General features: G+C 37.2%; 2 protein-coding genes across 2 annotated transcripts in view; one reads left to right on the top strand and one right to left on the bottom strand.

Annotated features, from left to right (window-relative positions):
* The window catches only part of LOC148907466 (uncharacterized), a 9,493-nt gene extending 2,876 nt beyond the window's left edge, over positions 1–6,617 (top strand). The window contains exons 2-3 of the mRNA XM_089036876.1: positions 4,672–4,753; positions 5,147–6,617. Coding sequence (XP_088893002.1) covers positions 4,672–4,753; positions 5,147–6,428 — 1,364 coding nt within the window. The 3' untranslated portion in view covers positions 6,429–6,617. The remainder of the gene's footprint in view (positions 1–4,671; positions 4,754–5,146) is intronic.
* A 138-nt stretch (positions 6,618–6,755) lies between these two features.
* On the bottom strand, positions 6,756–8,577 carry LOC148907465 (uncharacterized). Its single transcript, XM_089037196.1, has 2 exons — positions 8,244–8,577; positions 6,756–8,072 (listed from the first exon to the last, which is right to left on the bottom strand). The coding sequence occupies exons 1-2, from the start codon at positions 8,567–8,569 to the stop codon at positions 6,776–6,778; spliced, it is 1,623 nt and encodes a 540-aa protein (XP_088893322.1). The 5' UTR covers positions 8,570–8,577; the 3' UTR covers positions 6,756–6,775.
* Positions 8,578–15,765: the final 7,188 nt, after the last annotated feature.

The following is a 15,765-nucleotide window of genomic DNA, read 5'->3' as shown; positions in this document are numbered from 1 at the left end:
TTTTGAAATTTCACATTTGTATGAAGTTCCTGTGGTATTAGGGTTAAGGTTAAGAATTTTTTTTGGATTTTTACAACCCTAAGCTGAAATCTTTTATTTTTCATTTCATGGGATTCCTGTGGTATCTACTTAGTCTTGGAGTCAGGGTAAGGGGGTTTTTAAGCTTTCTTAAAACTCTTACGTAAATATTCAAATGGTTATTTACGGTCACGTATGTAGTTTGTTGAAAATATTAGAGCTGTGCAGCCGCTGTCCAAAATAACCGCGGGCCGCGTCTGAACCTTTGAATTCGTCTTTAGAGCTAGCGCAGTGACATTTTTTAAGATTCTCTTTGCTTATAGGTATCTTTTGCAAGTTCAAACCAGATTCATATTGCTTCAAAGGCTTTCAAGGCTACTACAATGGGTTTTCTCAAGACAAGTTATCTTGGAAGCAAAAACATTCGAGTTGTTATTCTGTATTGGGCGAAGAGAATGCTTGGATCGTGTACTTCGTAAATAATTGGAACAAAGAACAACTTTGATAATCGACTGCTGTATTTATAGGGTGAGTATATCAAGGCTGTAGCGTTTGTTTAAGCAAACCTAACCCTCTTTTCTTTTTATTAATGCGTGGTTCTACAGGGTCGAGACATTAACGAAACGGTAGAACAAATATTAAATACAACAACACTAGGGCATTCCATGTGGAGCGTGACAAGTGTAATGTTGACCTCAAACGTTAACCAAACACTGTTTATACCAGGACGTAGAGTAATTACATCTCAAACTAGTCTTATTTGTATACATAAGCATAAACATTCTTTAATCACGAAAATCCTGGAGGGTGAAAAACACATGTTTCGGTCGTTTGTATTTTTAATTTTATGAACAACATGAACAACAATTAGGGTTAGGGTTAGGGTTAGGGCTAGTGTTATTTGTTATTTCTCTTCATGTTTTCATTACATTAAACTGAACAACCGGAATAGACCCATCCCAAATTCGCTTGACTGACCACGAAACAATGGTTTGAAGTCGAGACTGAATATGATTCTTTTATTCATCAAGATCAACCTCGACTTAAAACCATTGTTTCGTGACCAGTCAAGCGAATTCGGGATAGGTCTATTCCTAAATTATTATTGGACAATGGATTTCCGCCTTGCTTTGAAACTTGCATCGATGAAACGAACGTTGTAAATTTGAATTCTGGGATCGGATTCAAACTTTATTCCAGCAAAGCCTAAATTATTTCTACAGTTGTGATAACTGATCTGTGTGTTGTGATGTTTCGTTCAAAAAGTTCTTTCGCAAATGCACATTTTGATGTTTTGAACATTGAAAATTACAACGTTCGTTTCATTAATGCTAGCCTAACTTCAAAAAAAGATGGAAATCAAATTTACAATAATCACAGAATGCTGCTTTGAGTGTAATGCATTCCAATTTCAAATACACTAAGCAACTTAGAAATCATACGATAATAACAATTGGGAAGAACTTCAATCACTTTATCTTTTTGAACTCCACAAGACATACCCAAGGAAACAGTCAATGTCATGGAAGCATAGATTAAACGCTACGGACTTGCCTGTAAATGTCTCAACAATGACCAGCAGTGGACGGAGATTGACGATATTTATCGTATGATTAAACAAAACGCCTTTCCTTGCAATTCCAAATAATTTTATTTTTCCGGTTCGATAAGGTTTTTTGGGAAGGGGGGTTGCCTCTAATTAGTTATTTTCCCTTGTGAAGACATCGTAAACAAAAACCCATTAAAGCTGTCCAGACCAGATTGTATGTTCGAGACATACAATTGGCTTTCCGACAAAGCCTTTAATTGCGACACGGCACCAATGCGTCTGCACAACTTCGGCGGGTACAGGCAACTCATCCGGGACCTCAAACGACTTAAAACATTGTGGGATGCAGGGAGCCCACCATGCAAGAGACACATAGATTTCTGTCAAATAACAAATATATTTAAATGTTGGGACACCTCCGAGTTTCCTCGCCGCCTTTCTTTCAGCTGTACAACAGCCTACAAAACCCTGCATGGAGGTGCCCAAACACAGATTCGCCCACGAGGCTCCGTACTTTACAGGTAACAGTCGGACAGCTCTTCTATAAGACCGTCTTTTAAAACCAATGCTTTCCCTTTTTTACAACACCTTCCCCGCGTTACCAGCAGTACGCGAGAAACACAATTCTTTGTGTCCCGCAAATTTAAACCCTCACGAAGCTTAATGATGCCTTCAAATACCTCTCTGACCGCCAAAAATTCTTCTTTCATTACGTTTACTAAGCTCAGTCACTCTCCTTACCAACGGTTTACCTGCTATCTTTAGGGTTTTAATGGCAGCTACTTCTGGTTTTATTGGTCGTGGTCATGTTTCTAGCGCTATCAGTTCAATCACCGGCCTGTCTCAATTTACCTCCAGGTAAGACTTTCTTTATTACTCACCCTGCTCCTGCTAAATAACCTTGCGTATTCCTCAGCTAGCAGTGTAATAACTTTTATTATGCATTTTACTCGCTTGTATAAAATAATAATAATAATAAATAGACGAGATAACTAGCTAAAAACTAGTGTGGCCTGCGTCGGTGTTTCTAATTAAACAGTAATGATAAAAGGTTTTAATGGCAGCTACTTCTGGTTTTATTGGTCGTGGTCATGTTTCTAGCGCTATCAGTTCAATCACCGGCCTGTCTCAATTTACCTCCAGGTAAGACTTTCTTTATTACTCACCCTGCTCCTGCTAAATAACCTTGCGTAACTGCCAATACTCTTCACTTCATTCATATCAAATCAATACCAGTCAAATGAATAGAGAGTTACAATATTTACTGCTTTGGAATTATTGGAAGCATTGTCTCTTAATCATCAATCCAAAACAACACCTGACACCTATGCTTTATTGCTATAGTTACTTTAAACTAACTATACTTTAAACTAACTATACCAAAAAGTATAGGCTAATTATGCTATTATTTTGCATTGATAATATAAGTAATAATGTTAGTGTCGCATGTCATTGGTATGCCATATCCCTTAACTATACAAATATTGAGGTTGAGCCTGATATCCTAAATTATCAAGGTTTCTAAGGGTCTTGCTATCTGCCGAAGCTGTATGCTGAAACTGAATTCAATAGTGGTTTTATTATACATTTTGTAAACTAAGAATAAATATCAATATTTTTGCTTTCAGTTCAAAAAAAATCAAACATATTTCTCTATTTCGACCTTGAATGAACCTGACATATTTGCATGGAAGCCTACAGATATTACTTTCATCATGCCGAGTTCACACAGCATCATGAATTAACACTGGCTGATTTGTGTGTGTGTGCTTATGTGTCTTTATTAAGCTCAATTATGTTCCTGTTTCTGATTCCATTATTCAATTCTTAATTCAATTCATAATTTCATTCTCTAATCTTAAATTCTAAGGTATCTTATAGTAATATGCCATACTGTTACCTTTCATAAATAGTTTTTTCTAATAATGTTTATCATAGTATTGTACGCTATTTAGTTCTTGAAATTAAATATTTATTATTATTTGTTATTTATTATTCAGTATATAAACACTCCTTTCTACCGCCTCTTTCTCTTTTACTCCGAAGAAGGACTAGCGTCCGAAATGTCAGTAGTAATGAAAACCAATGAATGCAGTGAGCTAGTTACAAAATGTCTGCAGATTACAAGCCAATTCTCAAGATGTGGGTAAACGTTAAGCAGTTGTTGTTAATTTCAAGTTTACTTGCATATTTACGGCAAAGATGGTTGTCTTCAGGCACTCTATCGGTCAGGTTTTTCGTAGTGTACAATAGACAATTTATTACACTGCTATAGTTGTGCAAATTGCAGCTGGATAATTTTACTCGTGAAGCTATGATGGGGCTGGAAAAAATATGGCTGCTTTCACTCGTCCAATCAGCAGCTTTATTCCTCAGCTAGCAGTGTAATAACTTTTATTATGCATTTTACTCGCTTCTATAAAATAATAATAATAATAAATAGACGAGATAACTAGCTAAAAACTAGTGTGGCCTGCGTCGGTATTTCTAATTAAACAGTAATGATAAAAGGGTAAAATTTACACCGTGAAAAGATGAAAAAACTATTATTTTATACCTAATCAAGTCCCAAACATCTCTTCTATCAATTTATAAACGTATAGTTTTCATCTATTTTTCCTATTCTGTATGCGTTAATAGACCCTTTCAGCTTCCTACGTCACCGATCGGTCACGTGGTCTGAAATGGGTAAACACACGCACGCTTCAAGCACGCTTCAGCCAAATACTATCGAAGTGGAAAATTAAAAGCTCGAAAATGGTTCACTATTGTTGCGTGTTCAATTGTTATAATAGTTCAAACGATACGACGCTTTCATTTCATGGATTCCCAAAAGACAAAAGTCTTCAAAAGGTGAGTTAAAATTCTTTTAGTTTTGTCAAACAATCAGGTGTTGACAGACTACAATGTCGTCTCTTGAAGGGTGCGCTTCACGAAATCTTTCATTAAGACTTAAATACCGGACTTTAATATAAGCTTAACACTTCAGCAAACGCCTTTTCCTATGTCTATAATGTAGAAGTGGACGTCAAGAATAAAGAGAGATCCAAGTAAAGACTTCAGGATAACACCCAGCACAAAAGTTTGCTCTTCACATTTTTTAGATACGGACTACAAGTTCTTAGACAGCAAATCTAGACGACTGAAGGAAGAAGCATGTCCCTCGATTTTTTCCTGGTCCAAAACGTAGGTTACGATACTAATCTACCTTTGAAATTAAGGAGAAACTACTGAAGACATAATATATAATAAGTCTCCAGTCATAATGTATGACAGGGGTGGGAACTGATTTTTTTACACAAGGAAAATTTAAGATCCCCCTTGTGATAAGAAAAAAATTCTTGAACGCCCCTTCCCTAGAATAGGCCAATAAAAATTTAGACATGAACTCAAAATCTGCAGTCTTCAAAAAAGAGAGACCCCCTAAACTCATTAAAAAAATTGTGATCCCCACCCAAATGTCATCTGCCCCCTCCCCCCCCCCCCCCCCCCCCCCCCTCCCTCCCTGCCATACATTACTATGAATGAAGGCTAATATGTACTTAAAATCTTAATACAATTTTCCTATTTCATTTATAGAGAGAGCAATGAAAGACCTCTATCAGTCAGAAGAGAGCAACTTCAAAGGAAAAGAGAAATGCTTAAAGATGAAGAAACAGAATCAGCCTCTGAAGGAGAAGGATTTTATGATATGGCTTCAGAATCTACAGCAAATCGTGGCAATCAAACAGATTTGGACATCCCATGTTCTCACCAACTATCAATAAAAATGTTAAAAACAAGGTGCCCTACTTCCAAAAAAGGAGAGAGGTTTTTCTCACATCACACTGGATTCAAAAACTACATGCAGTTTAAGGAATTTCTTGAATTTGTAGTACCGGGATTAAAAAGAGAAAACATTGTATACTGGGGAACAGACCAAGCACGCAATAATCGTATAGATACTTCAGCTTTGTTCAAGTCAATACAGGAAACCAAGCATTCAGATTCTGAGGACAGTAAAAGTGATGATAATTCTAGTAGTGGAGAGTTGGATGGTGATACTGAATATGAAGGGAATGGCAGAAGCGGAAATAAGGCAAGAAAACACAAGTTAGATCTGGAAGATGAATTTTTACTATTCATGATGAGGCTTAAATTAGGACTCACTGTCACTGATTTGTCATTTCGTTTTAACATTGCTGAGGGATCTGTAAGTAATATAATAACCACATGGTTAAATTATTTGTATATTCACTTAGGAGAGCTTAAGATGTGGCCCCACAGAAATATTTTACTTAACAATATGCCCTCAGATTTTAAAGAAAAATACCCCAATAATATCATTATCATTGATTGTACAGAACTCAAGATAGAGACACCTTCATCTTTTGTAAAACAGTCACAGAGTTACTCATCATATAAGAGTACTAATACTTTAAAGAGCCTTGTGGGAGTTGATGCCAAAGGAGGGTTTATTTTTATATCACAGCTATATACTGGGTCTATATCTGACAAGCAAATAGTAACAAGGTCTGGGTTTTTGAATATTCTAGAAAGGAAGTTATCACTTAGGGAAATATTACCTAATGACTCCATAATGGCTGATAAAGGTTTTGACATAGAGAGTGAATTAAAAGGTATTGGTTTGCAATTAAATATACCACCATTTTTGGGCTCAGAAGCTCAGTTTCAAGAGTCAGATGTATTAAAAACTCAAACAATTGCTCAACATAGAATACATGTAGAAAGAGCCATAGGAAAAGTCAGGAGGTTTGGGATTTTTTCAAAGCCATTACCTATATCCTTACTTGGTACTGTTAACCAACTTTGGACAGTCTGCTGTGTAATAAGTAACTTCATGGACCCTATTTTAGAGTAGCAGACTAATACCTGCCATCCTGTTGTTATACAATTCAGCAAAAGTGGAGCCTACAACACACTGATATGACACGTTCCTTAACTAAGGGAATGATGAACTATTACAGGGAATGGAATGTGGTTTAAATAGGTCATAATAGTTATCAAGGTGTAAACCCCATGTTTGAAATAAAACTTTTAAAACCTTGAACATTGTCTTGAAACACTTTAACAGCTGTATATTATTCCTTGTAAGTTTTAACCACCTGCATTTATTCAAATGACTAACTTCTATTCAGGCATTCTGTACCACAACCAAATATTATTTGCATAACAGTAATTACTGAGGGTGTAACACTAAACAGTTTATCATACAAGGAACTGTAAAGCATGCCTGAAATAAAAGTCTTTCAGTTTAGGCAGAACTTGATCACAGTATGCCTCATCAAAATAGACTCTTTGTACATTCATTTCTTTAGATACTGTTAAATAGACTGCAAAATCACACCACCTTGCTTTTGACAAAGCAAGCTGTCCCTGCACTTGTGCATAGTATCCAGCCTTATGGTTCTTCTTTAAGCAGTACTTTCCATCAACAATCTCACAGGTAAACTTTGGGTCCTGACAAGCATCTTCAAAGGTCATGTCCCTCCAAGTGAAAGGGCATTTGATCTCTAGAAGCCCAAATGGCTCTTTTTCTGTTGGATCAAATACTTTTGCATCTGGTGTTGCACCAAGGAAAGGCAGCGAAGGATTGACAGCAAGCCCTGCCTCAAAGACAGTGAATTTTCTGTTTTTCTTTTGCATTTCACATGCATATATAGCTCGTGCTTTCAGCTCATTTTGTCTCCCATGCCTTATTGACTCTACATTTGACAGGTCTTTAGGATCAAAAATGCTTTGCAAAAATGACTCTGTTGGTTTTTTCTTACGGTGAAGTACTGCACCAAAATTTGAGGCTGTTAGTCTTTTCTTTCTTGCTTCAAACCATTCAGGAAGTAATGATTGTCCTACAGTTTTGTCAAAGAGTTCCTGAGCCCTCTCAAGAGTTAATGTTATAGATGATAAAACTCTTACTTCTTCAGGCGTAAGATTTTCAGGAGGCACAAAGGGAATATTGTCAATTGCACCTACTGGTAAACTAGGGAATGGCTTTACATACTTCAATACATCACTCTCACTTCTGATGTTTTCTTCTCGCCTATCAAACACAAACTGTATTTCTTCATTGTTTTCATCAAAAAACTGATAACCCAGGTATGACCCGATGGGAACATTGCCAATAGCAGTGTTAATGAGATTTGTTGGTTCTTGATCCAACAAAAGGTAGGATGCAGGAGGTTTTTTATCGCGATTGCTGAGTTGAGAACATTCCTTAAACACTGTCTCTCTATTCCAACCTTCACCTTTTAGTTCTGTTGATCTGGCATCGTAAATTTTGCAGTGAACAGGTGGTTTCTTTCTTTCTCCCTTTTTATCTGTGTCTGCACAGGCAAAAAAGCAGCTCATAACTGGTTCAGGTTGAATTTGCGGACCCCTAGGCTTATGCCAAGTCTGTGGCATACTTGTGCATGTTTTGTCTGCTGGAATCTCATTGAGATTTAACATAAACCAGTGATTCAGCGTATACAATAATCCAAATAAGTGATTACAGTGTCCTCCATTCCTTGTGAACAAAACAAAAAATCGATATTACTCATCGTATTGATCAATAAATATCGGATAAACTTCGGCACTGAACTTATAGTATGCCGATCGCTTCATTTGCCACAGTATGGAAACATTGAATAAATTGAAACAATTTAAAACTTAACACAGAAATTCACGTGGCTCTTACCCGGCTTTGCACGAACATTTGGCTTTGATTATTTTAGTTTTTTTATCTTCAGTCCCAACTTCTAGCTCCATTGAATGCGGGGATTCCGTTTTCCTCTGGCTTCGATAGCACTGTGCCTTGACTTTCGTCGTATGAATACTTCCTGGCATTTTGGCAACATGTACATCGTGAATATAAGCTTCGGCAAAGAATTTGTATCCTTTTTCACCAATGTTCTTTTTACCACAGCCTTTTAAGTGCTCAAGTACATTTGGATACGAAATTTCAGGTAAAAATGAAAGTGATTTTCGCCAAACCACACCAGTGTCCGCCATATTGGATTTCATTTTGTTTACCCATTTCAGACCACGTGACCACGAAGCTGAAAGGGTCTATTGTATTTGGACCTGTTTGACTCAACTGAAAATTTTGCATACTTTTGAGGTCGCCGCTAGGCCAACAGTTTTTTTCGGGTTTGTTTACTTGGTGATGCTTTCCAGCAAACCAAAAATTAGCAAAATCAAAATTTTGACTGTGACCGGTCGATGATCGATATTAGTGACCTTTCGCTCTTAAAAAAATGCTTTCATCTAAGTATATTTTATCTTTTATTATTCTAATTTATTATTGATAAATCAGAAATATAGGACAAAATGCATTTAAAAAATGGTACCTGAAATGTTTGAGGATATATATTTGAAAGTTATCACTTGACACTTCGTTGAAAGTAGTCACTTGGGAGTTTATTGGTTTTATTTCTCTAGACTTTCTAAAATTATAAAATACTGATAAACTATATAGATAGAATATATTTTATTTATTTCATTGTATTGATGCATCTCAATAGGAAAAGATGTTTGACAAACTGTACGTTTTAAATGCCACTCATAAAATATCACCTGCTGCTCGTAGTTTTTGATATATATGTCAGTATTTTTCTGTTTTTAATGTTTCTGATTACTGCAGTATTAAATGTTTGTAAAACGCTTATTTTGGAGAAAGTGTATTACAATTGTACTTTTAATTAAAATGTAACGCTGCAAGGGCGCTAGGACAGACGGATTTGGTTATATGTCGGTGTGTCTGTTTCACTTATTCATAGATACTAAATATTGTTCACTGATATATGTTTGTTTCTAAATAGATACTAAATAGGGCTCACTTATCTTAGAAGTAAACGTCCTTTCCAACCAACGGCCTTTCTGGTTTGAATCAGCTGTACGCTCTGAGTATTTACTGCTGCACTTGTCCGTTCCAAGCCGTACCAAGCAGCGCCGGCGTCGCTTCGTTAGCGATTAATTTCTTTTGATAAGTTAATCAAATTTACCTTCAGTACAGTACTGAAGGTAAGTTTGATTAACTTATCAAGGATAGTAATCGCTAACGAAGCGACGCCGGCGCTGCTTGGCACGGAACACATTTAAAACCCAATCCGTATGTCCTTGCGCCCTTGGCTGATTGGCTCACTTTTAAAAGAACAGGACTTGAAACCTGAACCGCCATCCGGTTAGCTCAGTTGGTAAGAACGTCGTGCTGTTGTGCAAGCATGCATGTCATCGAACAATAGTAAACATTTGAAAAGTTGGTGTTTATGAACATGTTCACTGCTCTTTTGTTACGTCATCGACAGCCATTACGGTTCCACGCTTAGAGCTTACTGCACCGGTAATCTCGACAAGAGAGAGTGCCACGCTTCGACAAAAACTTGAATACAGAAATATGACAGAGACTTTTTGGGCAGATAGCAGAGTATTCCTTTGCTACATCAATAACGATGTCAAGAGATTTTATGTTTTTGCTGCAAACCGTGTTCAGCAAATTCGAGATTCTACAAATCCTGACCAGTGCCAATTCGTCTACTCGTCTAATATTCCAACTGAAACTGCGTCCAGAGGCTTGAAGGCAGAAGATCTCAAGACCAGTCAATGGCTTAAAAATCAGTGCAAAAAAGTGGCAATTTCACTTTTCGTAATCATTTACATTTTGAAATGTTAAGTTTCTCTAAAATTCAGATCGATTCAGGATTTGAGTTTTCGGATTGAGTCGATAACTGAATTTTCTTAGTCTTATTGGTTTTCTTCATGGGAGACTGATGAAGGCTAAAAAACCCTACTTTATTTGAAATAAAAAGGTCGAGATTTTTCTTTTTTTTATTTTTTTATTGGACACATTTCATTAATTTTCTCAACTATTAAGCGACATTCTGCTTTTCAAAAGAGAAGTAAAAACTAGGATTTAATGCATGAAAAAAAAACTGAAAAGAGAGGAACATTTTTCAGGATTTTTTTAAAAATCAAAAGATGAAAAAATACTTACTTTTTCTGAAATTCTAACAAAATCAAACAGCTCTAAAAGGATCGACTTTTTCCAGAAATTCCTTGAGAGTCGGAATCTGAGAAAAGTGCATGTCCTTTGAAAGTTCTTAGTGATGTTAGAAGCTGGAAAAAGAGTCGCTTTTTTCAGGCATCGAGACTTGGAATACACTAACTCATTTGAATTCGCTAAATTTAGAACCGTAGGATCACTACTGTTATTGGTCAGATTTGCGTTAATATGCGTCCAATCTGATCAGTGCGGATTGGAGTAAAATATTATTTCCCGCCAAAAATTTTTTGCATTACTTTTACTAGTAACAATGGCGAAGGGTGGTCAGTTTGTTGCGATAAAATTTAGTGATAGAACTCATAAATTGAGGCTAGGCAGTATTAATGTCCAAAATCTGTCCATGATATGAAAACTTAATCCAGCTAGAGGTATATATTTTTTAACTTATTCACTTAAAATTTCTGGGATAGATACTACCATTTTCGTTCAACCACTCATTCATTCAAAATGTAGAAGATAATATAGGTAAGTTGTAGTGCTTGGGAACGAGGTTGTTCCGGTTGTTCTTGGAATTAAATTCGGAAAAATTAATTTCCGACCTCGCTGGGATTCGAACTCACGACCTTCGGAATTGTACTACCGACGCTCTACCAGCTGAGCTAGAGGTCAGACTGAGAGTAGGACGGGGTGAAATAGATGTTAGGTCGCGGTAATTATGATGCAAAGATGAGAGTATGTGGACCGCGTGGCACTAATGAAATAGTAGAAGATAATATAGGTAAGTTGTAGTGCTTGGGAACGAGGTTGTTCCGGGCGAAAGCCCTTGGAATTAAATTCGGAAAATGCGAGGTCGGAAATTAATTTTCCCGAATTTAATTCCAAGGGCTTTCGCCCGGAACAACCTCGTTCCCAAGCACTACAACTTACCTATATTATCTTCTACTATTTCATTAGTGCCACGCGGTCCACATACTCTCATTCAAAATGTAAATAATTACGAAAAGTGAATTTGCCACTTTTTTGCACTGATTCTTAAAGGACCCCAATATCTATGGCATGATCAACCGCAGGAAGATAAAGAAAAAGATCAGTACATCATTTCAGAAACAGACCCAGTTCAAGTTCACCATACCGAGAACTTAGTGAAGACGTTTGCAACACTTCTTGAAGGTTTGAACTAATTTTCTGTTTGTTGTCGTGCAAAGAAAGCTGTTTAAATGTGGCACAAGTTTAAAGAAAGAGTTCGAAATCGTTGGTTGAAAACACCTTTGCAGCCATTATCAGTTGAGGATCTCCAAGGAGCTGAACAGTTAATAACCAAGGAAATGAAGCGACAGGCTTTCGATGGAAGGAGTTCTGAGAGTTGGTGGACGGATCAAGCACGCAGATGTTTCATTAAGGGTTAGAACACCCGATCATTCTACTAAAGAAAGGACATATCACAAACTTAATTGTCAGGTATCATCACGAAAAAATCAAGCACCAACGTCGAGGTATAACTCTAATTTCTTATGGAAAGCATGGTTGACGTAGCGGTGAGAGCGCTTGCCTCTCACCAATGCGACCCGGGTTCGAGTCCCGACGAGCTCGATGTCGTATGTGAGTTGTTTGTTGGTTGTCTCCTGTGTAGTATGTGAGTAGAGTTGTTTGTTGGTTGTCTCCTGTGTAGTGCCTCAAGGGTTTTCCGGTTTCTCCAGCTTTCCTCCCTCCGCAAAAGTCAACTTCTAAATTCCAATTGGAATCCAGTGGAAGAAGAGCCACTCTGTGGAATCCACTGTTAGTCCATTATTTTTTTTTATTATTATTATTATTATTATTATTATTATTATCAAACGAACTACGTTTGATTGGTTATTTGATTATTAGGGGTAGGTCTTTCGTTGGCAACTACATCAAAAACTGCGTGATTGTTGCAAGTTACTAAGCAAGGCTGAGAACTAAAAGATGGATGATTTGCTAATCGACAGAGTTTTTTTTTTGTGCAACCGTGTACTTTTTGTGCAGTCGACTTCTTTGGGCCTTGGTACATCAAAGAAGGTTGCAAAGGACTGAAAAGATATAGATTGCTATTCACTTGGCCTGCAGTGCAATACACCTGGAAACAGCAAGTTCACTTCAAAGTACTCCTTAATTTATGCTTTACTACGTCTTATAAGCAGACTTGGACCAATACGACAGTTACGATCTGACAGAGGTTCTGATTTGGTTGGCGTAAAAAGAGAGTTGCAATAATCACTGAATGAACTAAAAGAAACAACTGTTATTGGATAACATTTAAAATGAACTTTCCATATTCAAGTCAAATGGGAGGGGCCTGGGAAAGGCAAATCAGGACAGTTAGAAATGTTCTAGCTGCACTTTTGGACGAGACTGTAAGACAACTAGATAACGAATCACTGACAACCCTAATGTGTGTAGCGGAGGCTATCGTGAACAGTCCTCCACTCACATTGGTAAACGTAGTCTCACCCGTCTGTCCAGAACTATGCACTAACACCTAACCATCAACTTACAAGTTAGTCGGAAGTCATTCTACCTCTTCCAGGTCTATTTCAGTGCGCAAATTGTTATTCCAGAAGACGATGGCGTCATATCCAGCACTTTAGTAACGATTTTTGGACACGTTAGAGAAAAGAATTCTCTCGTTACTCGTTGTTTGAAGGTAAACAATCGCCTGTATGCCTTAGGGTACATAAGAAGGCGGGAGTTCATCAGGCCGACATGGATCACATTCATTATTCCTAAAACGGGCCTTTTTGGAGTACGCGGTGCTTGTATGCCATGGTTAAAAGAAAGGCACTGAAGATCATTTTTCCTGATCTCAGTTGTAATATGATGATTATAGAAACAGGTTTGGAAGCCCCAATGGACCACCGAGCTTGCCTCTAAGCAAATATTATGCACAAAGCAAGTCACACGGAGCCCCTGAAGTTTTGATGTACCAGCTGGCACAGAGGTTGCTCATGGGTATTCTCTTGCGGTCTGGAGGTTGGCGCGTTGACCGGTACAAGGGTGCCACAAATAGACTGAAATTTGTTTTTAATGTCCGCTTTAAATAGTGTATACATATTTAATGTTGCTTGCTGACCCATACTGTAATTCAGCCTGACTGCAAAGTGTTGGAATAATTATTTTAGTGTTTTTAACACAATTGAATATGATAAATAATGGAGAGAGAGTTTTGCTTTTTCCAATTTCATTCATCTCTGCAAGCGGCACAAGTCGACAAACAAGCGCGTGCGTGCGCGCTATATTTTTCCTGTAGGCGAATATAATATCAGCATAAGACGTAAATTGTGATCAATGAGAGCGCCGGATTTATTATATTCACTTGTGTAAAAATACTAAACGATTATTATTATCCAACGGATTTGCCCAAAAGGATTTGCCCCAGCGTTAATCTAAGAACGAACCATATCGTTTTATTAAAGGACAGAGATGTTCCTCAAAACAAGTGGTGTATTTCAATAGTTCAAGACATGATTAAAGACGAAGATGGTCATACTATACAGGTTACACTTGTCGTTGGATAAAGTACATTGGATAAAAAAAGCAAAAGAACCAAGAATCCTTAGTTTTGGAGAGACCAATTTACGAGGGTTGTTCTTGTCATTTCCTCAAGAAAAACAAGATAGTACCTAGATTGTGAACATTCTGTGTTTACAAAGGAAGTAAACTAGAAGAATTATGAAGAGTCGCAGAGAATCTACAGAGAATTCAAGGAGAGCCATGATCACATTTATGAATACTTTATTGAGAAAATTAATGAACAATGGACCTATCCCGAATTCGCTTGGCTGACCACGAAACAATGGTTTGAAGTCGAGACTGAACTTGATTCTTTTATTCATCAAGTTCAACCTCGACTTGAAACCATTGTTTCGTGACAAGTCAAGCGAATTCGGGATAGGTCTATTAGTTAAATATTTGAAGGGGCACTTGGATGAAAATCGATGAAATTTGGAAATGATTTGAAACTCGGTTAAACTTGTCTATATGGCCCCAATATTAGCGAAGCAACATTTTTCACAGTACTTAAAAGTGGCGGATAATAATTATCAATTTTATTCAGCATCTAAATTGTGAAGAAATGACGTCATTTACTCAACCCTATTTTTCTTTTTGCTTTTAAACAAAAACTTCTCAACTGCAAGTGGCTTCCAGACTAAGAGGTTCCGGCTCTGGATCTCATAATTATAATTGAGTCATATTATCCTAAAATATACCTCAGTTTTTTCGAACTTTCAAAAATTTGGGCGTTCTCTTCCAATTACCCCTTTAAAAATCGTTAAGAATTAAGAATAGGTAGTTACATAGCTAATCATTAGTAAAATTTTGAAAAAACTTAGGAAAGTCATGTTAATGCAAGCAAATAGATTTGTTTATTTAATACATAGTTTCATTCGCGCGTGTTCTTTATTAATAAAGGATTGACCATCGATGAATGCCGCACGCTCGCGCAAGTTAATTAAAACTAATCAGAGCGCACATTATATCGTTCTTTGACATTCTGTTCTAACTTCTTTTCAAGTTGGGCTCTCATCTCTAAAGTATCTCTTGCTTTTCTATCAGCAATATATAATGCTTCAGCAAGCTTTGCAAGCTTAACATTTATATTCGGATCTTGTGGTGGTCCACGAGGAATTTTCTTACTAGTCTTGAACTTTGGTGACTTCATGGGGTCTTTTTTGCATTTCAACCATATTCTGATTACCCGTTTGCACCAGAATTGTGAGTACCTTATGTACTTTGCTGACTGTAGTTTTTGGGCTGCCTGAGTAGGCTGAGCAGCGGTTTTTTTCGTGTTTACACCTTTCTTTGAAACTACCCTTGTCTTTTCTGTTACACTCTTCACCTCTTCCTCGTCGGGCCTAATAAATTCGTCCTTCAGGTGAGTATCAATTCGCTGAAATTCGAGTGAATAACCTTTATCTTTTTTCTTTCCTTCGTTTTAAAATAGCATCATGTTACTCGTCCTTCAGCTTCTAACTGAACGGGTAAAGCATTAGATGTTTTTGCTTCCTTATCCCTGCCCGTAACCAAAGGATCCTGAGCCACATGTATTTCTGGAAAAGCTCCTCCATCGCCAAGATCATCGACTTTTCTTGGGATTCAACCTTGAAGGTGGTTCTTTGGTAACAAATAACTTTTGGTACGAGACCTCAAGCTCTTCATCTTACTCTTTATTCTTATAAGCAATGTTTACGGGAAAGATACT

Source organism: Actinia tenebrosa, unplaced genomic scaffold (genome assembly GCF_029948245.1).
Source record: "Actinia tenebrosa isolate PJP-AT-01 unplaced genomic scaffold, QUT_ActTen_1.0 PGA_scaffold4__44_contigs__length_22323623, whole genome shotgun sequence".
NCBI classification, from domain to species: domain Eukaryota; kingdom Metazoa; phylum Cnidaria; class Anthozoa; order Actiniaria; family Actiniidae; genus Actinia; species Actinia tenebrosa.
This window is presented reverse-complemented; position numbering and strand designations above follow the sequence as displayed.

Bases quoted from the DNA above. Each gene is read 5' to 3' on its own strand.
- LOC148907465 (XM_089037196.1), bottom strand. From the start codon at position 8,569: ATGAAATCCAATATGGCGGACACTGGTGTGGTTTGGCGAAAATCACTT. The intron at 8,073-8,243 runs GTAAGAGCCACG...TTTGTTCACAAG, and splicing joins AAATGTTCGTGCAAAGCCGG to GAATGGAGGACACTGTAATC.